This window comes from Bos javanicus, chromosome 5 (genome assembly GCF_032452875.1).
Source record: "Bos javanicus breed banteng chromosome 5, ARS-OSU_banteng_1.0, whole genome shotgun sequence".
NCBI lineage: Eukaryota > Metazoa > Chordata > Mammalia > Artiodactyla > Bovidae > Bos > Bos javanicus.
The window spans coordinates 97,777,209-97,802,494 of NC_083872.1; the positions used below are offsets into that span (position 1 = coordinate 97,777,209).

At 45.1% G+C, this 25,286-nt stretch overlaps 1 protein-coding gene across 1 annotated transcript in view; it reads left to right on the forward strand.

Annotated features, from left to right (window-relative positions):
• The window catches only part of DUSP16 (dual specificity phosphatase 16), a 93,511-nt gene that overhangs the window by 24,266 nt on the left and 43,959 nt on the right, over positions 1–25,286 (forward strand). Inside the window, exons 3-4 of the mRNA XM_061417818.1 lie at positions 14,682–15,272; positions 16,400–16,538. Coding sequence (XP_061273802.1) covers positions 15,045–15,272; positions 16,400–16,538 — 367 coding nt within the window. The 5' untranslated portion in view covers positions 14,682–15,044. The remainder of the gene's footprint in view (positions 1–14,681; positions 15,273–16,399; positions 16,539–25,286) is intronic.

Consider the following 25,286-nt stretch of genomic DNA (forward strand, 5'->3'; position numbering starts at 1 on the left):
ATTTAATGAAGTTTTTCAGGATTGGACTAGAGGGAGGAGTTACAGAAGACTGTCTGCGCTTGTAGTGGTGACTTGCCCTTAGTCATGGGAAATTCCTGGGCAGAGATGTTTAACCTGCGCTCACTTGTTTACAGGTGAACACTGAATTTACCTTGTCTCCTCCCAAACTTTTAAAACCTTTTTTGGATATATCTACATCTGAAAAAACGGGAAAAGATTGGAAACTGGGTTGCTTCAGCTATAAGCTGTTTGATTAAGCCACGGTGGGATTCTGTTTCTCAGCACACCCTCAGGGCCTTTTGTTGGGACTCCTAGTGACGTGTGCTCCTTTATTATTACTGGAATTCAAGACTCTGTGGCACTGACAGCTTGATCTATTACTGATAATATATCCAGAACATCATGCCTCCAGCAGATGTTATAAAACACATACCTCAGGAAATAGGTCAGACGAGTGACAGCGCTGTGTGCAGCGCCGTGTTTCTCCTTTGTTCCCTTTTAAACTCTGCCTTCCAAGTGGTCTGTCTTTTGTGACCCCTAGGAGGAGGTCAAGAATTCACCTTTAAGTGTTTGTGCAAAAAATACTGATGCCCACGTCCTTCTCCCTAGAGGTTCTGATTTATTGGTCTGAGGTACTTCGGGATAATTAAGAGTTGCCAGGTAGCTTGGAGAAGGAAGTAGCAACCCACTCCAGTATTCTTGCCTGGAGAATCCCATGGACAGAGAAGCCTGGCGGGCTGCAGTTCATGGGGTTGCAAAGAGCCGTACACGACTGAGCACGCACACACACACACAGGTGACTTCATGTGCAGCCAAGGTTCAAAATTACTGTATTAACCAAAATACTCCTCTCATTGATCCTGTTTTAAGTTACTAGCTTTTTAGTGAATGTTCCAATGTACAAATATGGTTCTTCTGCATACTGTGTTCTCACAGTGACTCCATGACGCAGACAGACTTCCGCTTCCAGGGTTCCTCTTTCTTCACTAGTGTTCTGTGAGGGCTTGTTGCCTCACTGTCTTGTTCTCCACTCTGTACATGGCTGCTTGTGTGACAGGCTGTCCCTGTGGTGAGACCACTTCTCTTCATAACCACACACGTCAAGCGTTTAAATGGGGCGTGTTGTTCTTCATCTTTTGAAATCTGTTCCCTTTCTTCTTTCTTTTGGTTGCACCATGAGGCATTCAGGATTTTAGTTCCCCTCCCAGGGATCAAACCCATGTACCCCTCCGTTGGGAGTGTGGAATCTTAACCACTGGGCCATGAGAGAAACCTCTGAAATCTGTTGCTTTCTGTGCCTAAGGAGCCCATTAAAATTTGCAAAATGTTTGGTAAGCTCTGTAGTGTTGTGGAAGGCTCTGTCATAGAAACTCAGGTTTCAGTTCTACCATTGATGAATTGTGTGACTTTGGGCAAAATACTTCTCATTTTGTAAAAGGGATATTATTAACCTAACGGAAGTCCCACGTCAGATTAAATGGAGGTCCTGCTTCACCTGTGAGAGTGGAATGGTCTGGCTGACTGCTTGTTCCTCCTTTATCAGCTGCTACTGTTGCCATTATGTACACTTTGAACACAGCTTTCACACCTTTATGCCATACAGGTGCTGCTGCTGCTGCTGCTAAGTCACTTCAGTCATGTCCGACTCTGTGCGACCTCATAGATGGCAGCCCACCAGGCTCTGCCATCCCTGGGATTCTCCAGGCAAGAACACTGGACTGGGTTGCCATTGCCCTCTCCACCATCCAAGTGAGAGAGACTGAAAATCAGTTCACTCAGTCTTGTCCAACTCTTGGTGACCCCACAGGCTGCAACATCCCAGGCTTCCCTGTCCATCACCAACTCCCAGAGCTTGTTCAAACTCATGTCCATCGAGAGTCAGTGATGCCATCTTATCCTCTGTCGTCCCCTTCTCCTCCTGCCTTCAGTCTTTTCCAGCATCAGGGTCTTTTCCAATGAGTCAGTTCTTTGCATCAGGTGGCCAAAGTATTGGAGTTCAGCTTCAGCATCGGTCCTTCCAATGAATATTCAGGACTGATTTCCTTTAGGATGGACTGGTTGGATCTCCTTGCAGTCCAAGGGACTCTAAAGAGTCTTCTCCAACACCACAGTTCAAAAGCATCAGTTTTTCGGCACTCAGTAGGGCTTGACAGCTCATTGAATGTGAACATTGAGAGACACGAATGTGTCTTGAGAACAATGTTTTTCAAACTTAATAATGTATTTTAAAACAATCCTAAGAACCTTCTGGGGCATTTGTCAAAAATGCAAATTCCCAGTTTCCATTCCAGACTCTTGAGAATCAGCTTCAGGGGTGGGGTCTGAGTGATTATTTTTATCTTTTTTTTTTTTTTTTTAAATCAAGCTCCTAAGTAATTCTTGTGATAAAACTGAGCAGTGAGCAGTTACTCTGTTAGGAAATTGAATATGGTAGGCGGTCAACAAATGAACACATCTATTCCACTAAACCATTTAATTTTTCTTCCGATAGTTTTACAGATCAGTCCTCAATCCTAGAATTTGAAACAAGCACTTTTTGCAGGAGAAAAAAATGAACATTAACTGCACTGTTCTTAGTCCTCTGTGATGCTTACAGGTGTTAATAGCAGTTGTGATAGGTTTCTCTAAACTCATTTAGGAATCTGGACAATGGGATAAAACAGTAGAGCTTTATGAACATTATCCATAGGATATATGCCATGGACTGCATTTCAGAGGAGATGATGAAATTGGATATTTTGGTTTTTAAGTCATTGAACTACTTAATAGAGAATCCTGTAGTCTGCTTTATATTAAAATCACTTGTGGCAAGTCTACTGTATTTGTAATCATTTTGCTTTTAATTTTAGTTTTGAACATGCGGTCTTTGATACTGAAGGTCATTTGGAAAAGGAGCATGGCCCTGTACTATAACATATATACTTAGGTTGCTTTGTCTGCAATACATTTGAATGCCATTTGCCTTGAAACACAGTTGTCATAGAGATAGGTAATTACATTTTGAAAATCTCTTTCATTTTTTCATACTAATAAGTTGCTGTTGGATATATCCCATGATTCTGTTAATTATTTTGGTTAATGATGCCTACAAAATAATTTTCACTTAGCTAATATAGAGAATGGCTTCCCTGGTGGCTCAGTGGTAAAGATTCAGGATCCCTAGATCAGGAAGATCCCCTGGAGAAGGAAGTGGCAACCCACGCCAGTATTCTTGCCTGGAGAATCTCATGGACAGAGAAGCCTGGTGGGCTACAGTCCATGGGGTTGCAGAGTCAGACACGACTTACTAACTGAACAGCAACAACAGTCTAAATCATAAGGGCATTTAAGGGCTAATGAAAATGTAAGATCCCAGAGTAATCATCTCTACTCAGGATGACCACGTATGAAATACCACACTGGAAATGTTTTCCCTCTCTCCTCCAAAATAAAACTGTTTTACAGTAATAAATAATCAAAAGATTTTAAAGGTTGACCAGACACCCGAGTCCACGGATGACTACCTCGAAGCAGTCTTAAGCACTTAGGTTTACTCATTATAACAGCAACACACACACGGCCTTGGCAGATCCTCCTGAAAAAAGAAAATGGATTAATGATAATGGGTAAACTTTAGAAAGGAAGAGGCTTCGTTTTAATCAGGAAGAGAGAAAGGAAGGTGACTAAGAAGAAGAGAGGGAGAGAGGGAAACGTCAAGGCTTCTGAGAACATGTAAGGGCACAGATGATGCTGTGAGGTGATGATGTAAGAGTTGAATAATAGGGAAGAGCTAGAAGGAGGAAAGGACGAAGTGGAGAAAGGAACTATGGGATGAGGATAGGCTCAGTCTGACTCCCATCTGGGGAGCATCTGGGCTGCTCTGCGGTCTCCTTCTGGGCTGTGATTCTTCAGCCCAGGTCCTGGCCCTGTCACCCTCTTTGTCCTGCAGTGCAGGAGACACGAGCTCAATCCCTGGGTCGGGAAGATCCCCTAGAGGAGGAAATGACAACCCACTCCAGTGTTCTTGCTTGGGAAATCCAATGCGCAGAGGAGTCTGGCAGGCTACAGTCCATGGGCGCAAAGAGTTGGACTTGACTGAGGAACTGAGCACAAGCAGCTTCCTAATACTGTTACTCCCCTGGCCTCAGGAGAGGAAGCAAGAAGACAGATTCAGTGACTCAGATTAGCCCAGGAGCCTGGCGGGATGCTGCTGCCCCTTCCCCAGCCTCCTTCCCTCTCATTCTTCCTTACCTGGTAGCCTAACTGCCCCAGAGGGGAATCTTGCACACTCTGGGGCTGGCAGAGGAGCGGGAGTCATTGTCTCGGAACCAACCCTGGAAATCCCCCACCACAGAGGAAATTCTCTGCTCACCATGCTGTTTGTGGAACCATTGTCCAGGGGTTCCCCATTGTAACTTCTGTGTTGTGGGATGTAAAGTAGCTCCTCAACACGACTGCTTAGGGATCACATCAACCCTTATGCTGTGTCCTTGTCAGGGCTGCTTACTTAAGGCCTGAGATGCACTGATGGTGAGCTCATCATTTTGTTGCTCAGTTGCTCTGTTGTGTCGAACTCTGCCACCCCATGGACTATATAGCCCACCAGGCTCCTCTGTCTATGGAATTTCTCAGGCAAGAATACTGGAGCAGGTTGCCATTCTCTTCTCCAGGGGATCTTCCTGACCCAGGGATTGAACCCACATCTCCTGCTTTGGCAGCAGATTCTTTATCACTGAGCCACTTGGGAATCCTCGATCTTATCATGTTCTTAGTGAAATAATCCTTCGGTGTTACATGATCACAGATGAGGAAACAATATGCTGGAGGATCTCTCTCTCTCCCTCTTTTTTTGGAGGATATATCTCTTGTTATGACATTTTTGCATCTATGTAAAGGAGCTGAAATTAGGAACAAGGTATCCTGAGTTCTGGTCCACAGGTTGGTTTGTTTGTTTGTTTGTTTTTTAATAATAATAAAAAAAAATCACTGCACCCTAAAGCCCACTTGTTTCTGAGCTCCTAGGGTTAGTTTTGGCATCCAGGGGAAAAGAGACTGAGCTGGCCTAGAATGGAGATGGTTGGCACGGAGAGACAGACAGGAGCCTGTGATGGAGGGTCTTGTGATTGTCCAGCTTTGCAGCTCCGGCTTTCACTGTCGGTGGAGCTGAGCCGGGGGCCGGCAGCTCCCCCCGGCCTGGCCAGTGTCCCGTTCTTGAGGCCCCAGGGTTATTTTTAGCTTTGGGGCCTTGGAAGCAGGTGTGGTCCAGGCTTGAAGGCCGCGTCTGGAATCTGTTCACGTCTTGTGCACGTCTGTTTTGGAGCTGAGGACAGTGGCGGGGCCGCTCAGAGACTTTGTTAGGAGAATCTGTGCTTTTCCACCGAGAGGAGTAAAAGTCACGTTGTGTTTCATTCGTGATGCTTTAAGTAGATTTGTTTTGGAAACTTTATAAATTAAAATACAGGTTAAGAGTGTTAGGGAATATATTAATTTTAAAGAGAAAGCTAGCTATGAGTCGTTTGCATACAGAAAAAACCTGTATTGAAAGAGTCATACCACAGCTGATTTTTTTTTTTTTAATATTGTTGGTCTTTTGAAAAACTCTTTGTATTGGAGTATATCTGATTATACTCCAGTAATATTTATACATTATGTTACAACAGTGTTGTGATAGTTTCGGTGGACAGCAAAGGGATCAGCCCTAGATATGTTGCTTTTGTTCTGTTGTAAAGTCATGTCTGACTCTTTGTGACCCCATGGATTGCAGCATGGCAGGCTCCTCTGTCCTTCACTGTCTCTCAGGGTTTGCTCAAATTCATGTTCATTGAATTGGTGATGCCATCCACCCATCTCATCCTCTGTTGCCCCCTTCTCCTCTTGCCCTCAGTCTTTCCCAGCATCAGGGTCTTTTCCAGTGAGTTGGCTCTTTGCATCAGGTGGCCTAAGTATTGGCGCTTTAGCATCAGTCCTTCTAATTGAATATGCAGGGTTGATTTCCTTTAGGATTGACTGGTTTGATTTCCTTGCTGTCCAGGGGACTGTCAAGAGTGTTCTCCAGCATCACAGTTCAAAAGCACAGCCGTACGTATTTGTGTATCCATTCTCCCCCAGACTTCCCTCCCATCCAGGCTGCTGCATAACGTTGAGCAGAGTTCTGTGCTCTACAGTAGGACCTTGTTGGTTATCCATTTTAAATATATCAGCTGACCTCTTTTAAAAGTCCAGTTTTATAGTCACAAGTTTGTGATTTAAAATTTAATTTTATTCACCCCCCCCAGCATTATTATTATTAAATAATCCTTTGTAAGTCCTTTTGTGAAGTAGAGATTCAGCTTTTTACCTTGAGGGTGAACCTCAGTTTTCCTGTATTGTTTATTCATCTTCTGTTTCTCCCAGGCTGCCAGTTTTCTTGACAGTGCTGTTAAGGAGGACTAGATCCACTGAGGACCCAGGTCTGCATGGATGTCATGCCTTTTTTATAATTTTTTTCATGCATTTTCCAGAAAGAAAGAATGGGAAAGAAAAGAATGTAATACATATTACATTTACTTCACCCAAGCAAAACTATTATGACGTTTTTAATATATGTTTGCGTGTTTGTATATATATGGGTGTTTGAGATTTTGCTTTATCTACTGTTCTATACTTTGATTTTACTCTCTTTACATATCACAATCTTCTCTCATTGTTGGTTGTTTACTTTGATCATAACGGTGGTAGTTTAGTCACTAAGCCGTGTCCGACTCTTGCGACGCTATGGACTGTAGCCCACTAGTCTCCTCTGTCCCTGAGATTTCCCAGGCAAGAATACTGCAGTTGCCATTTCCTTCTCCAGGGATCGTCCCAATCCAGGAATTGAACATGGGTCTCCTGTATCACAGATAGATTCTTTACCGACTGAGCTATGAGGGCTCTTTGTCAGGAAAGTATACCTTTTATGTAGTGGAATTTTGTTGTTGAGGGGAGGGTGAGCTAACTGGTGCATGAAATAAAGATGATAAGTTTGTATTAGTATCACCAACCCTCTGCCTACAGCAGTCTGGCTTACAAAGGTCTTGTGGTGTGTATTGATACACCTTCTGACAAGGAGAGCTCCTTCAAAACATTTTCCTTTATTTTAATGTGAAGCTCCTTTAAATGATTTCCTTGTTGTATAGCTGTATTCAGACATGCATCTTGTTTAACGTGTCTTGATTTTTTTTACTACATTCTGTGCTACAAAGCCAAGATTCTCTTACTAGATACTATATATTTGTGGAGCTGGAGAATTGTATTAAATTAGCATTAAGAGTCGGAGAAGGCAATGGCACCCCACTCCAGTACTCTTGCCTGGAAAATCCCATGGACAGAGGAGCCTGGTGGGCCGCAGTCTATGGGGTCGCACAGAGTCGGACACGACTGAAGCGACTTAGCAGCAGCAGCAGCATTAAGAGTAATCTTTCTTGTTTAGTCACTCAGTTGTGTCCGACTCTTTGTGACCCCATGGACTGAAGCATGCCAGGCTTCCCTGTCCATGACCAACTCCCGGAGCTTGCTCAAACTCATGTTCATAGAGCCGGTGTTGCCATCCAGCCATCTTATCTTCTGTTATCCCCTTGTCCTACTGCCTTCAATCTTTCCCAGCATCAGGGTCTTTTCCAATGAGTCATTTCTTCACATTGCTTGGCCAGAGTATTGGGGCTTCAGCTTCAGCATCAGTTCTTCCAATGAATATTCAGGACTAATTTCCTTTAGGATGGACTGGTTGGACCTCTTTGCAGTCCAAGGGACTCTCAAGAGGCTTCTCCGACACCACAGTTCAAAAGCATCAATTGTTCGGTGCTCAGCTTTCTTTATAGTCCAACTCTCACATCCATACATGACCACTGGAAAAACCACAGCCTTGACTAGATGGACCTATGGAAAGTAGTGTCTCTGCTTTTTAATATGCTGTTTGAGTTGGTCATAACTTTTCTTCCAAGGAGCAAGCATCTTTTAATTTCATGGCTGCAATCACCATCTGCAGTGATTTTGGAGCCCAAGAAAATAAAAGTCTGTCACTGTTTCCATTGTTTCCCCATCTGTTTGCCATGAAGTGATGGGACTGGATGCCATGATCTTTCTTATTACAGTGTTTCTTTTCATTTCTTTGCCAGATAATGCACTAATACAGGAACCACAGCTTCTTCCTTTGTAGTTTTAAAGAAGGAACTATACTAAACTTTTTGTATATAAACTTCATATATATATATATATATCTTAAATACATATATCTTTTAATATATGTGTCTTCTGTATCCATGTGTGTATATATATCTTCTTGTGTATATATATATATATATTTTTTTTTTTAATGCTTAAGTTAGAAGTTCAAGTGGCTAAAAATGCTTCATTTCTGAAAGATATAGTTCTGAAGAAAGACTGAACACCTGCCACATCTTTTTCTGGTGTTTAGCCCATTCAGCATTACTCTGATCAACATACATTCACTGCCCTCAAGCCCTGACATAGAGAACTAGTCTCCCAGGCATCCATGTAGCCATCACTCACTCCCTCATGGTCTTTACTCAACCATCAGAGCAAGGCCTTCTCTGACTACTCTGTTTAAACTTTAACTGCACCCCCTTCCTTCCCTACTTAATTTTTTCTCCATAGCATTGATCACCGTCTTTCATATGATGTTTTGTTGTTGTGGTTTATTATGCATTTCTCATAATTAAATTAGAAGCTCCAGGAGGATAAGAGTTTTTGCCTCATTCATTTTTGCTGCATTTCCACACCAGTGCCTGGCACCTATTCGGTGCCCAGTAACCATTTGTGAGTTGACTGAATGAGTTGCAGTAGGCCTGACAGATGCTCAAGAAAACCAGGATGTACTAATTACTCCCCATCTTATTTTCTGAGTCTCCTTTCCTGGCTGCAGCCCACCTTTATTGCAAATATCCTTCCAAAACGAGTTCTCCTTAGCTCTCAGATTAAATCAACCTCTGGAGGCTTCATTGGTGGCTCAGTGGTAAAGAATCTGCCTGCTAATGCAAGGGACATGGCTTCTATCCCTGGTCCAGGAGGATCCCACACGCCTCAGGGCAGCTAAGCCCATGTGCCACAATTATTGAGCCTGTGCTCTAGAGGCCAGGAGCTGCATCTGCTGAGTCCTGAAACTCTAGAGCTTGTGCTCTGCAAAAACAGAAGCCATCACAATGAGAGGCCAGCACACTGCAACTAGAGAGTAGCCCGAGAGCAGCAATGAAGACCCAGCACAGCCAAAAATAAACAAACAATAAAGCAGCCTCAGGCCACATTTCTCTTGCTCAGCCAGTCCATCAGGCATCCTTCATTCTCACTCCCTCAGGACCATCACTTCCAGTGGGGGACAGTCCTCGTTTTCAGGCAGGGCCCTGGAAGGAAGCATTAAATGCAGAGGGTGAATAGGGAGCCCTGTGGCAGGAGTGTGTCTGGGATGGATACCTGGTGTGGCCGCAGGAGAGAGGAGGGGAGCTCAGGTGGTCAGGGAAGGGGGAAGCTGGTAGAACAGGTGGCCGTGAACAGGAGGCTTCCATTGAGCCAGTGCCAGGAGCACAGTGGTCTTCATCAGTAGGACCTAGGTGAAGGCTTGTCACAGATCTGGACTCTGCCTGGGGGGGCCCACATCTGAAGCAGAGGCCTTGGATTTAGTCTTGGCAGGATGGCTACTCTTCCAGCCTGTATCTGTGGATCCTTGTTGTTCAGTCGCTCAGTCATGTCCAACTTTCTGCGACCTCATGGACTGCAGCCCACCAGGCCTCTCTGTCCTCCCCTGTCTCCTGGGGTTTGCTCAAACTCATGTCCATTGAGTCGGTGGTGCCTGTAAACATCCTTGAGATACGTATAGACAGCTTGAGCCTCTCCAAGCATGGGTTCTTCCTTCTGCGCCGGGAGTTGCTACAAGGTGGTTGGATTTTACAGTGCTGACAAGTGTGGTCTCCATGCCTAGTTCTGTCTAGACAGTGATTCAGGTGACCTTTAACCCATTGCAGCCACCGCTAGTCAGGTTGCCACCTCTGCTTTGGGGTAAGAAAATACGATCAAGGCAGGAATAGGTGACTGAAAGACACGTTAAGCTCATACTGCCTTCTTGGTTTTGCTGAGCACAGTTTTTTGGTTTATTTTTGTTTCTCTGTTGAATATATTTCACTAAATACTAGACCTCAGAATTTCTATCAGGGTTAACCCACAGCACATGAGGCAGAGTAGCTTTAACCAGTGTAGAACTAAGATGGCTGGAGTCCAGGATGGTCTTGCTTCCAGACATCATGGGCTGCTTTTTCCCCTTTTGAGTTTTTTCACTTTTTTTTTTTTTTTATGAGGGGTGGGATGGCATGGGAGGTGGGAAGGAGGTTTAAGAGGGATGGGACATATGTATACCTATAGCTAATTCATGTTGTTGTATGGCAGAAACCAACAATATTGTAAAGCAATTATCCTCAGATTAAAAATAAATAAATTTAAAAGAAAGGTCTATGTGAGGACTTTCCTGGTGGCTTGTTGGCTAAGACTCCAAGCTTCCAACACAGGGGGCCTGGGTTTGATCCCTGCTTAGGCAAGTAGATCCCACATCCTGCAAGAACCCACATGCCACAACGAAGACCCAGTGCAGCCAAATAAATAAATAAAAATAATTTTTTTTTTAAAAAAGAGGAAGGTGAAATTCTTTAAAAAAAAATTATATTTGTAAACCGCTGCTGAAAGCCTATTTGGTGTATCTTGTTGCCTATTTCTTTAGTTTTATTGGAGGAAAAAAAAAATTAAGACCAGTTTGTAGTTTAATAACAATAAACTTCTCACCTGATTTTATCCTTTCCATAATTTCTCTGAGAATTTGAACTTGAGCACAAGTCCACCGAGCAAGGCTCAGTCTGGGGTTTGCTGTACGCACTTGGGCTGCTTTGTTCCATCTGAAAATTTTTATTCCTGTTGACGTCTTGAAGAGATTTAGGATAAGATGAACTTTTCGGTGTTGCAACAATCAAATACTGTCTTACCATCTTTTATTTTATTCATTTTTTAAAGAGGTTTTCCTTCTTAATGATGTATTTTTCTTTTATTATTTGGCTGCATCCGCTCTTAGTTGGGCATGTGGGATCTTTGACCTTCATGTGGGATCTTTTAGCTGTGGTATGTGGGATCCAGTTCCCTGACCAGGGATCAAATGAGCCCCCTGCATTGGGGCACAGTCGTAGCCACTGGCCCACCAGTGAAGTCCCGTGTGTTATCTTTTAAATCCTCAGTCGCTTGGTGCTCAGTTGCTCAGTTGTGGCCAACTCTTTGCGTCCCTTTGGACTATAGCCCGCCAGGCTCCTCTGTCCATGCAGTTTCCCAGGCAAGAACACTGGAGTGGGTGGCCATTTCCTTCTTCAGGGGATCTTCCCGACCCAGGGATCAAACTAGTGTCTCCAGTGTCTCCTTCATTGCAGGCAGATTCTTTACCTGCTGAGCCATCAGGGAAGCCCTTTTAAATCCTAATTGACACCAAAGATTTTGAGAGCAAACCTGTCACAGATGTGTTCCTGATCTCAGAGTGTTGACATTCTTCAGAAAGAGCAGCAAATGCAATATTGTTGGTTTCTGCCATATCAACGTGAATTAGCCATAGGCATACATATGTCCCCTCCCTCCTGAATGTCCCTTTCATCTCCCACTCCATCCCACCCCTCATAAAAATTTTGAACTTAGAGTTGTAGCACAGGGTAAAGACTTCCCCAGAATCCTCTAGCTGCCAGTAAACGAGGTTGACGGCTATTGTTACCCCTCCCTCCACACCCCCTTGGCAGCCTCAGCCACTCCTTAGTCACCTGGGATCACAGAAAATCAGACGTGCCCGTAAAGGTGCCGTCAGAGAGCTCCAACTGGCTGCGGTACAACATGAAAGGTGTGACTTATCCTCAATTCACCTTCATTCTTTGTTTCTTTGTTTCTCATGTCAGGGCTACTTTGACTAGACCTCTTCCTGGTAAGGAAAAGGGTCTTTTTCTGTCTGGGACTATAGACTGTGGTCATTGTGTCTGGAGTGACTGTTTTCTTCCTGGTGGACCGGTTGGCCACAAGCTGCCTTCAGCTTCAGTGATTTGGGCTTTTGGCTGAAGGGGAACAAAGACAAGAGCTTTCTAACTCCGTTTTCACATTTTTGCCATCTTCTCTCTCCTTCGTGCCTGGATCTGCTAACCCAGATACTGCTCTGTCCCAAGTGTTGCACCATTGAGAGGAGCCAGCCCGGCTCCAAGGCTCAGACCATTGTCGGTGTCCGTTTGCTCCCTTTCTCGGGTTTCCACCTCCTGTGCTGCCTGGGCTACCACGTGGACCAGACGCATCACTGTCTCTGTGCAGTTTCGTTGCGGGAACGGATTCTTAGGAAAATGGGGTAACCCAGGAGTAGGAGCCCTGGGGAGGGCAGGAGTCAGGCCGTCTGAGCAGAGAACCTGCCATGGCTGTGAACTGTGTCCCCAGCCAGGCAGGACGCTATTCAGAAACTCCCTGGGTAGGTGCTTTGCAAACAGACGTTAGTTGGTCGACAAGGACAAATGCTCTGCTCTGATGTCTTTGCTTGTAGTAGACATGACTTTTGTGCTTGACTGCCATTTAGGCTGTACTAAAAGCAACGCATTCCTGTAATGAAGATGAGAAACGGAGAAACCGTGTGTTACATGAAGCTGATTTGTAAGATGTGAGGGTGGACGAGGTGGTTCCTCAGGTGCCTTCTGACTCCGTGTGTGTCTGGCTCTTGTGAGAAGGGGCACAGCCTGGCTGAAGCTGGACGAGAGGAGGATGGAGTTTCTCTGTCTTTATCTGCTGAGGGATGTCTTTCAGATTCCAGCTCCAAGGCAGCTGTGTTCACCGTTGGCATCTTTGTAGCATTCTCCCTCCTTCCTCTATGTGATGATGGGTTGCTTTCTGACTTAATCACTTGGGATTACTGAGATAATTTCATCCTCAAAGCAAACTCTGTGGGGTGACAGAGCCAATGTTATATATCTGTATTTTGTATATGAGGAGAATGTGGTTGAGAGGTTAATATGATTTGTCTGAAGTTAAGGGCAAGACCACTCCTCTCTCCATCCCACCTCTTCCTGCTTCTCCAGGCTTCAGTTCCTATTGGGTTGGCTAAAAAGTTTGTCGATCTTTTTAAGATCTTATGGAAAAACCCGAACGATCCTTCTGGCCAACCCAATAATTTGTAAGTCTGAGATTGGGGAACAGGACTCAGTGATGATTGAGAGGTTCTCAGTGCTCTCAGGACCCTTCGTCGTGTCGTCCTCTTTGCAACCGCATGGACTGTAGCCTGCTAGGCTCCTCGTCCATGGAATTCTCCAGGCAAGAACACTGGAGTGGGTTACCATTTCTTCTTCCAGGGGATCTTTGCAACACAGGGATTGAATCCATGTCTGTTAAGTCTCCGGCATTGGCAGGTGGATTCTTTACCACAAGCCCCACCTGGGAAGCCCTGAGGGGTTCTACTATCAGTTAATCAAATATGAATTATTCAGTATCTTAAGTCATTTTTGGAACAGAATTTTACTTACTTGTAACAGTGTTAATTGAATATCTTATGTGCACAGCACTGTGGAGGTGAGAAATATAATACAAAACATCTGCTGTCAGATAGTTTATCCTCTAGAAGTTGAATGCCAACAGTGGATATCTCGTTTAACGTAGCAGAGCATTTCCTATAAGCAGAGATGCACTGGGGAGATAGGAACAGGAGAATAGTGACGGTCAGGGTGAGGTCTAAGCGGTGGGCACAAAACTCCAATTAGTGTTAATAGGAAAAGGTCCGTCTTAGGAATTTAGGAAGAGTAGGCAGACAGTCAAGGACAGGGAAACCGTGGGTTCACAGAGTTGGACACGACTGAGTGACTGAATGCCAAAAGGATAGGAGGTATCAGGGCCACTGTTTAGAACTCTGTCTGCTGGGTTGTTAGGTTCAGAGTCCACAGCGAAGGTGTGAAGTTTCCTGAGGCTGGGAGTCCATGAGACTCTTAAAAACAAGGGACAAGAAAAGGAGAACTGCGAGGTGCTGGGAGGGCACCAGGCCAGGGTCTTAGCTGTGGGTCTGCCGGGAGAGGAGCGAGAACATCACAGACCCCCGGCAACAAGTTCAACACTTGGTGTGACAAGCATATCGGTCATTCTGTCCCTCGTGTTCCTTAAAAGGTGGCCAAAATCTACAGAACCTCCTGTGTTTCTGCCTTTTCTCCCAGAGGGCAGTTTAAAGGAATCTTCACAGCACACACACGCCCATTATCAGAAAAGACTTTTTGTCCTGATAACACGGGATTGCTAACCTGATCCCTGGCTGCTCTTCTTTGTGCTCTTTTCAAGAAATAAGCAAATAAAATGAAGGAAACCCATCTGGAATAAAGATACCCGAAGTGGCTTTTTATAGCTCTTTTTAATTTCGTAGCATAAGTCCATGAGTTCTGGGCCCCCAGGTGGTTATAATTCATGACTATGTCTTCTTTTGTCATCTCTGAGTTTTTATATTTTGAGGTGAAAGTGAGTTATCGTTAGTGTGTTTTCTGGAGCCATACCTGCTTGTCCTTTGTTTGTTTGTTCACATGAAACAGTGCGTCAAGTATGGAATTAGATTAATGGAGTAAATATTATGAATCATACAGTCCCTCTAATCCGCTGCTCTTTCTCTCCCTGACCCCCGTGTTTTGTTTTCCGTCTGTCATTCTCTCTCGGTGTAGGCTTTTCAGCCCCGTGGCAAGCTGTTGGAGCGAGGGAACAGAGGTAAAGAATGATGTAATGCACTGGCCGCCCCAAAGCATCTTTTGTTGGAATGGTTATTCCAGTCATCTCTTTATGAATCAAATGTGAGGGGCTGCTTTGTGGACGGAGGCCTTTGCGAGAACACATCAACGGGAAAGAGAAAGAGACATTCACTTGGAGGGCTCTCGCCGAAAATGGGTTTAACTCTGCTCTCGCCAGTCACCACCAGCCTGACCTCATACACTTCAGTACAATGGAGTGGCTGAGCCTTTGAGCACACCACCATTACATCATCGTGGCAAATTAAAGGAAGAGGTGGGAAAAGAGGACTTATTGTTGTCATGGCCCATGAGATGATTGGAACTCAAATTGTTACTGAGAGGCTGGTGGCTCTGCTGGAAAGTGGAACGGAAAAAGTGCTGCTAATTGATAGCCGGCCATTCGTGGAATACAATACGTCCCACATTTTGGAAGCCATTAATATCAACTGCTCCAAGCTTATGAAGCGAAGGTTGCAACAGGACAAAGTGTTAATTACGGAGCTCATCCAGCACTCAGCCAAACATAAGGTACATACTTGCTTTTTTTTTTTTTCCCTTTTGAAAATAAATGGACATATTGAATGGGGATCTATTTTAAATGAAGCCCCCTTTTTAAGGGGAGAACGTAATTTGGGGAAGTTTTGGTTGCTTTTTTTAAACTTTGGTACTTTATGATATCTCGAAATAATTCACTAATTCTAAATAGTGTCCCTGCTCAGAATTTTTCTGAACTGTACAGAAAGGTGTAACCTGTTTTAATTTGATCACGTGCTGTGTTTTCCTGTTAATGCTAAAAAATTGTTTTATTAATTCAGTCACAAGTTATTTTTAATACATTTTATTAATACTCAATTAGTAATTATGTATAAATATAATATTACATATGTGTTATTAATAATTAATACCTGAGCAATTGAGCATGCATAGCGCATTGTTTTTTGTTGTTTACAAACATAATGAAAGGGGGTCATTGTTTTCAAGTGCCCTGGGAAAAGAAGTAGAAACTAATTATTTTAGAAGTACTTTTCATTTGTGGGAAGGTAATGATCAGAAGTTAAGGCTCTTCAAGGCAAGTTTTTCTTAGGATACCAGAATTTCACATTGTGATAGGTAAGGCAGTTTCTTTTGTTCAGGAATAAAAATGAGTTCATGCTTTAGTTTTACTAAACAACTGGTATGTAACTATGTAGAAATCACTTTGAGGTGTTTCTTCCGCTCAAGAACCATTATGTTGCATACTGTTGTGTTGTACATGCTTTTCATTCCCTTTTTATAGTGTTATGGATTTAAAACTGAGGAGTTGTGAGCACAGTTACACAGAAACAACATCAAGTTTGCCTTATAAAAGTTGATTTTCACAAGCATTTAAACCATTTGTATGCCTGGTTTATCCAGTACATTGACCAGGTCTCATTTTTATTCAAATATTTTTTAATATATTTAAAAAGCTTTTTTTATTTGGAGGATAATTGCTTTACAATGTTGTGTTTCTGCTGAACACACCAACATGAATCAGCTATAAATATACCTATATCCCCTCCCTCTGATATTCAGTTATGAATGAAAACAGGAGGCAGTTCACTTGCCCCAGTGGCAGCGGTTTGGAGACTATGTTCCTGGCCTTCCTTCCTCACAGCCTCACGTTTACGTTGTAGGTCGACCTTGACTGCAGTCAGAAGGTTGTCGTGTATGATCAGAGCTCCCAGGATGTGGCCTCTCTGGCTTCAGACTGTTTTCTCACTGTCCTCCTGGGTAAACTGGAGAAGAGCTTCAGCTCTGTGCACCTGCTCGCAGGTAAGGCTTGGGGTAGGAGTGAGAAGACTCAGGATCTCATAAATCCTGTAAGCGGGCAGGATTCCACAGTGAGCTCAAAGCTCTGCCCTTGATGGATGAAACTTTGAGGTCATCATATTGAATGATTTATTTGTAGCTTTTGACTGATGAGACTGTTCTGCCTAACAGGAATATGGCCAGTGTATTTTTGATTTTGCTCAAATGCCTCTTCATTTGGTATTTATTAGCCAGAAAGCCACGTAGATCTGTGTGCCCGTACAGATGGCTCAAAGCCAGCTGCTTCTATCTGGGACTTTTCCTTTCACCTGCAATCTGTGAACACAGCGTAATCTGCAACTCAGCTCCCACCCCAAGGCAAGAACCCGACCAGTGCTCAATGTGAACCTTGGTTAAACTGGACTCTTGGCAATAAGATCGCCTGTCCTGGACATTTTGTACAACAAGATAGGAAGAAAATGTGCGTAGAATATTTCTTCTAATAATTAGGGGGAATATTTTCAAACTAACTTACATATTTTTGTGTGGTTTGTTTTCACAACTAAGTCTCAACTTGCAAATGCTAAGCAACCAGATGACTTTATAATGTACATGGTAAAGGCTGTTTTATATCTGCCCTCAAGGAGGGTGGTGTGGGAGTTCTGTCTCATTGAATTCCAAAGCCGACTGTTCATCCTTGGCTTCCCCTGTTTGGCAGATGGTCCTAAAGCCCTTCCACTCGCATGGTCTCCCAGAGCGGGGAATACAGTTTGACAGTGCGTGGTAACCTCTGCCACAAAGCTGCTGTGTGTACAGTGGGTTCTACCACGGTGATCAGCAAGCGTACCTTCAAAAATCTGACCCAAGGAAAACGAAATATTGACAGAAACGATCACTTTCACACCTTTTGTCTTTTGTTGGAAGGAGGTTCCGTTGACCTTGATCATGTTGGCAATTATGTGTTAGACATACAGGTATTTCAGTTGTCAGAGGAATCATCAGTTACGGGTGTGTTATCACTTTTAAACTCTCTGAAGGCTTAAATAAGATTTCTGTGTCTCCAGTTCCCTCTCACCAGCTTTTGCTGCTGTTCTTAAGAACAAGCGTAGTTTACCTGTCACTTTCAGGTCATCTGTTGCCATGTGTTTCTTCTGTGCTGTGGTTCTTTCCTTAAGTGAAGCCAGCGTGTCTCAGAATGTAGCTCTCAGAACTCTGTAGTGGAGAATTCATAGCACTATGAATGGTAGGTGCGCTCTTTTACTGGGAGTGTAATTGTGTTAAATCTGACAACTGTTACTTGTTGTTCAGTCACTAAGTCATGTCTGACTCTGTAGCCCCCATGAACTGCAGCACACCAGGCTTCTGTGTCCTTCACTATCTCCCACAGTTTGCACAAACTCATGTCCATTGAGTCAGTGATGCCATCCAACCATCTCATTCTCTGTTGCCCCTTCTCCTCCTGCCTTCAGTCTTTCCCAGCATCAGGGTTTTTCCAGTGAGTCGGCTCTTCACATCAAGTGGCCAAATTATTGGAGCTTCAGTACTCTTGCTTGGAAAATCCCATGGACAGAGGAGCTGTTAGGCTGCAGTCCATGGGGTCGCTAAGAGTCGGACACGACTGAGGGACTTCACTTTCACTTTTCATCTTCATGCATTGGAGAAGGAAATGGCAACCCACTCCAGTGTTCTTGCCTGGAGAATCCCAGGGATGGGGGAGCCTAGTGGGCTGCCGTCTATGGGGTCGCACAGAGTCGGACACAGCTGAAGCGACTTAGCAGCAGCAGCAGCAACTTAAGCATCAGTGCTTCCAGTGACTATTCAGGGTTGATTTCCTTTAGGATTGACTGGTTTGATCTCCTTGCTGTCCAAGGGACTCTCAAGAGTCTTCTCTAGCACCACAGTTGGAAAGCATCAGTTCTTCAGCGCTCAGCCTTCTTACTGTTATAGAGTTCCACTGACCTCAGTTGCTGAGTTTAGGACTGCAGTTCATGCTTCCTGGGGCCACTATGTGGGACTTTACCTCGGAATCATATCGTCAGTACCAAGGTTTTTCTTAACCAGGGCACACCTGAAAAGTGATTATCCCACCTGGCTCTTGTTTCAGATGTTTTTCCCTGCGGGCCTCTGACCTGAAAACTTGGCTGGGCAGATGCTCCTGGAGGAATGAGCTCATGTCAAGTTTTAGTTACTCCAGTAACTTCCTCCCCTTTCTCCAGGAATATGCCCTTGTTACCTGGAAGGTTCTTATGAGCCACGTTCTTACCAGCTTTGGGAGGGGCATTTGTTGGAAAGCAGGAAGTGAAAGGACTCATTCTGATCATCTAGATCAGCCCTAGGGACCTGTGGGCCTGTGCTGGGTCAGAACCCTCAGCATCTCCCCTTTGCACAGGAGATGTGTCCTGGGCCTAAACGGAGGCTCACTGAGGCAGCTTCAGGAACCACGCATGTGTATCTCCATGTCACCATCCACACCCCAGAATCCGGTATTTATCCTAGCTTCAAAGGTGGCTTCAAGGACTGAATGGCCTTGTCTGGGAGTTTCTGAGCAGCCAGATTTCTTAGGACACCTCAGAGAGGGTTCTGGATGATTAAAGGCCTCCCCAGCCATCCAAAAGCCTGGACATTCTCTTGGTTAGTGCATCTGTTCCTCAGAGTAGACAGAAGAATGTAGTTAGTGGAAGAGTGGTGGGGAAGGCAGGGCTGTCAGTTCTTGGCTCATTTTTTTTTTTTTTTTTGCCAAGGTCCAGATGGTCAGAGGACATCCCAGGGGTATGGGGTAGAAGGACACATCGACACGTGTTTCTTAAATAATTTTGTTTGGAAGGGAAATAACTGACAAGCACACTAGTGCCCCACAGGTGCTGTGGGAAATGACAGGGTCGCTGGAGACAGCTCTCACTACAGACTGCCCCGTGGTGCTTTCAGCAGTTAGATACGCTCGTTGACTCCATGGCGATTTGATAATGGAAAGACAAAGTGGCTTCTTGTAGTAATCTCTCCATCACGTTAGAGCTTTTAGCTATTCTGAGATTGTTCAGAAAGAAAGTATCAGACCGTGAGATGGCTTTTTATAGTCATTATATGTGAAGGGAGGAATTGTGGCCATTCACAATTGCTCCATTCTCCTTTTTGGGGCCACCTTACCCAGAGAGTCATGACTCTGGAGAAAGGGAACAAGAGGACCGCCCCAAGGAGCTGGTAGAAGTATCTTAACAAGCTCTTTCCCTCAAGCAAGAGACCCAGACTTACCTATGGGACCTAGTTACATGGACATTAACAGTGAGGGCTTCCTGATGGTGGAAGCTGTACTGGAGCTCTGGGCTTAATTTTTCCGGATGGAACAGCAGGTCTGGCCCTGGGATGGGCTAGCTTGGTAAACTTTAGCTTCTCTGCCAGGGAAAGGGGTTCTGTTAAGCCACTTTGACAGCTGATTATCAGTAAGACTTTCCAATCCTGAAACTTTGACCTGATTCTGCAATGAACTCAGCCTGTATTGACTACATCTGTGGGCCTGATTGGCCAGGGACCTTGACCCTGGCCTGATCAACTTTCCCTCTTTTTAAGCCCAGCCAGTATTCTAAACCAAGTGATTAATATTTGATAGACATCCGCCATATGCACATCTTTGATTATTATCTTAAAATCTCATTTAAACCTGTGTTGTCTTTTTCATTTGTTAGCCTAACTCCCCTACCGGATTCTCTTTTTCAAGCTAAGGACCTTTCCTTGTTCATCTTGTGTTCCCCACAAGGCTAAGCACTTTTTCAGTTTTCAGTAAATATCTGATATATAAATTAGCTCACAGCTCACAGGTAGGTTTAGACTGTTTGTATTCCATACGACTTATTTTTTTAGTTTAGAATAAGTGATTATGTTAAACAATGATGAAACTAATCAGAAAGGGTAGCAAGAACTTGAAGTATTTTTAAATAAATGATAGGCAAGTTACCTTCGTTCAGGTAAAGCAAAAATATAGCTTCCCTGGTGGTCCAGTAGTTAAGAGTCCGCCTGCCAACACAGGAGACACAGGTTTGATCCCTTACCCGAGAAGATCCCATTTGCCACAGGGAAGCTAAACCCACATGCCACAACTATTGAGCCTGTGCTCTAGAGTCCACGTGCTTCAGCTACCGAAGTCTGTGCACCCTGGAGCCCATGCTTCACAACAAAAGAAGCCACAGCAATGAGAAGCCCGCACGCCGCAACTGTCTGCAATTAGAGAAAGCCCTTGTGCAGTAACAGAGACTCAGTGTAGCCAAGTAATAATTAATAAATAAGTCTTTTAAGAAATACACAGCTGTTATGGGAAAGGTATCTAATACAAAAATGTTTCCATCGTTTAAGTAGATTTCAGCATGGCTTTAAGTTCTAATGAAAACCCTGGTACAATTAAGCAGTGCTTAAATACTGAACTGTGGCAAGGAACTGACAGCTCTAGAAGACCTAACGCCACTCACAGGAAGAGACACGGCCTCGGATCCACATGAATGGAGGCCGGTTGAAGCAAATGTTTATATTAAGTCAGTTCATTATTTAGCCACTAGTAAGTTTGCCAGTGGGCTTCCCTGGTGGCTCGGTGGTAAAGAATCCACCTGCCAATGCAGGAGACATGGGTTCAATCCCTGGGTTGGGAGGATCCCTTGGAGAAGGAATAGCAGCCCACTCCAGTACTCTTGACTGGGAAATCCATGGACAGAGGAGCCTGGCTGGCTACAGCCCATGAGGTTGCAAAAGAGTCGGACACAACTTGGTGACTAAACAACAACAAAGTCTTCCAGTAACCAAGCCAGCTTAAACCATAGCATTGTTTCACCTCTCAGAGGGTTAAAGCATTTTACTGTGAGTTGTAGCCTCATCTTAGCCAAAAAGAATGAACTTGGATCCCTTTGGAAAGTTCTCCCTCATCATTGATGGGTATAAACAGTTGCCAATATTGACTTATTGATCAACTTTTTTGGTCTTGTTAACTTCCAGGAAACTCTCTAAAAGCTAATCTTGTTTCTTGGCCTTTAATTATTCATCATATTACTTAATTCTACTTACCTTTGTCTATTATATTTCTAAGGGTGGCAGATTGAAAATAAATATATTAGGGAAAAAAAGAAAAGCCTCTGAATTTGGACATTTTTGTGTGTGCTAACATAATGGAGAATAAATGGGTTAATTTACTAGAAATAAAGATCAACCTATAGATAAAAATGCTCTTCTATTATTTCCTTCTCTTTCTTTGTTGTTGTAACTCTGGGTAAAAGCAAAAGGGACCCACGGCAGTTGGCTAATTCTCCAGCACTCATTTCTTCCCCTCCTCCCCCCAAACTTTAAACTTTGAATTTTTGTATTAGGGTATAACTGATTACAATGTTGTGGTAGTTTCAGGTGAACAGTGAAGGGACTCAGCCATACATATACATGTATCCATTCTCCCCCAATGGAGAAGGGAATGGCAACCCACTCCAGTACTCTTGCCTGGAGAATTCCATGGACAGAGGAGCCTGTACAGTCCATGGGGTCGCAAAGAGTCAGACACGACTGAGCGACACACACACACTCTCCCCTAAACCCCCTCCCATCTATGCTGCCCCATAACGTTGAGCAGAGGTCCATGCAGCCCTCATTTCTGTTCTGTGATGAGGCACAGCATAGTCTTGAAGCAAAAAACCCTGAAGTTGAATCACAGATCTCAGCCCTTTCATTTATAAATGAGGAGTGACTCTCCCTGAGCTTCTCAGGTGGTGCTAGAAGTAAAGAATCTGCCTGCCAATGCAGGAGATTCGAGTTCGATCCCTAAGTCAGGAAGACCCCCTGGAGAAGGGAACGGCAACCCACTCCAGTATTCTTGCCTGGAGACTTCCATGGACAGAGGAGCCTGGTGGGCTACAGTCCCTTGGTTTGCAAAAGAGTCAGACACAATGGAGCAACTAACACTACTAATGACTCTCTCCAGCTCTCCCCAAGCTCAGTGTGCCCAGTCTTCTGGAATTCCTTGAGGAGGTTGGACTGAGAATCAGGGGTGCCCACTTCAGGTCAAGTCTGTGCTTTCTTTTCGTGGTAGCCCTCTCTCAGCCTCTTTGTGGACTTCAGAGTCATATTCAGAAGCAACATATAAAAATATACTGTATATAACATTTTTAAGCATTACTTTTTTTCAGTCAGGGGGAATCATCAAATAAAAGTCTATTCTGTTCTGAGCTGAATTATAACTCTGGGTAACGATAGAAGATACTCACCATGGAGGTCAGTGTCAGGTGCGGTGCTAAGGGTTCTTGGAGACATTTCGTCTCTGAACACAGTTAAGGTCTTCGATGAATGTCTGCTAAAGGCTAAGTATGTATTTCTTTGGTCCGATTCAGAGTTGCTAGTGTGGTTGGAGAAGGCAATAGCAACCCACTCCAGTACTCTTGCCTAGAAAATCCCATGGGCTGAGGGGCCTGGTAGGCTGCAGTCCATGGGGTCGCTAGGAGTCAGACGAAACTGAGCGACTTCACTTTCACTTTTCACTTTCCTGCATTGGAGAAGGAAATGGCAACCCACTCCAGTGTTCTTGCCTGGAGAATCCCAGGGACAGGGGAGCCTGGTGGGCTGCCGTCTATGGGGTCGCACAGAGTTGGACACGACTGAAGCGACTTAGCAGCAGTAGCAGCAACAGTGTGGTTAGAGCTGGGAGCGAATAAAAATGTGCTTGACTCTTCATTCACTTCCAGTTTAACAGGAATCTAGACTCAGTCAGCAGTTCTGTGTGCAAAATGTGCAGCTTTCTACGGCCATACCACTCTGAACATGTCCGATCTCGTCTGATTTGGGAAGCCAAGCAGGGTTGGGTTGATGGGAGAAATGTGCCGCTTTGGTTCCGTGGCACCGGTTGCCATCCTTCCACGTGGAAGCAGGGCAGGGACTGAGCCTCCCACTCACACATTTGCTGCGTGTGCTGTTGCCACCATCTGTTGTCACATCCCACGTGGCGTTTCTTCTGTCCCCGTGTCTAGGGAGGGGAAGTCTTCAATCATTGCATTTTAGATCCTGCAGTAGCTGGTGAAACAGATTGGTGTTAATGGGTTCAAGTCAAAGTACCGCAGTTAGTCAGGAATTGGCTCTTCTCACGTTTAAAAAGCCGCGGTGACCAAGAGCCACTGAAAACAGACTAAAACTCGGTGCCGTTTCGCCCTGGTTGCCATGTATTTGCTGGCTCCGCTTCTCAGTTTGCATGCGATTATCCAGACTGGATCCCCTTTTCTCCGGTTGCTACCTGCCGCTATGGTAACAAGACAGCTGTGTCACTCACTAAGTGACCCGGACCTCAGACGTCTTGCCCGAGACTGCTTCTGTTCAACAGCTGGACTGCAGACCATGCTAGAGATGGTTCTTCACCGTGACACCATGCACAAGCCACCCAGAGGCCCCGTGGTGACATCAGTCTTCCTCTGACCCGATCATGTCATTTATGTCCTATCCATTCAGCCGGCCTCTGAGTGTCCGAGGGCTTCCGCCCGGGGGACAGGGTACTGGGAAAGCACCCGGCTCACCCCTGCACCTAAGAACACAGAGTTAATTTGGAGTCCCACATTTGAAGTGGATGAAACAGAGGTACAGTTGACAGCGCGCCAGGTGGTGAAGGACGTGACTGGGTGTTGTCTGCCAGGCTTGAGGAAGAGTTGGTGACAGTGGTGGAATTTTGATCAGACCTTGAAAGATGAGTAAGATTTGGGGGTGGGGGGACGGTCCTCGGTGGACTAACTGAAAGGAAGGGAAACGTGATTACAGATATTATGAGTGAACATTGGTTTTAGGAGTAGTGAGGAGACAGAATAGACTTTTTGTGACAGGGAGGAAGGGGAATTGAGTGGAAATACAGTCAGGCTGGGGTGGCCTGGGATGCCTTGGAGACTCGGTGACACCTGTTACCTCTCGGCCACCAGAGCTTTCTTCTGGCCTCTTTGCTCTGTGCTTCTGCTACCAACTCCAGCCAACACCAGCCCTCCAGACCTGCCCAGGGACCTCCTCACTGCTCACACACCCTGTCCACACTCTTCCCACCCCATTACTCACGTCTCTCTTTTATATTTTTAATGTACCCTGGTTTTATCACCCCCTGCTTTAATACGCATCAGCACTTTGGGGGTAAATTCCATAATCTTTCCCTGACTCCGAGGCCTTGCTGTGGCAGCTTCTGCCCGCCTTCACACCTTCGTCGCAGGCCCTTGTCCGTCCTCAGGTTGCTCTGTGTGTGTATTGTAGCTCTTTGGTCTCAGGTGCCCTAGCCCTGCAGCCCTGAGGCGCCCTCCTCTGCCCTCACGTGTCCCCCTCTCCCCCACATCTGGGTCAATCTCGCACTTGACTCACGGCAGCCCTCCAACCTCCCCTGGTCCCCAGATAGAGGTGCGTGTCCTCCGTCACACACACTCCTCTGGCCACACACCGTAGTCAGCTAATTGTTCATCTAATTGTTTGGCTGAAGTTTGTCCCGCTAAAGTGTCCATTCCAGAGATGGCCCCTGTCATGGTCACCAGGGTCCCGTCAACCCAGTCCCGAGTCTAGCTCCTGGCAGGCGTTCAGGGCACGTCTCTCAACCACGTGCAGATGCCACCAGATGCCTCTGGTGTTGTCTGGTGACAGTCGGGGCCCCCTTCCTTCCCCGATGCTCCACCACGTCCTTGGGGAGGCGGCACACTTAGCCCTAGAGGAGGCCAGCTGCTAGGGTGGACATAGCAAAGCGGGCGCACGGGAGGGCTGTTCAGGGTAGGTGTGGGTTAGAAGCCTGAGCTTCACGGGGGAAAG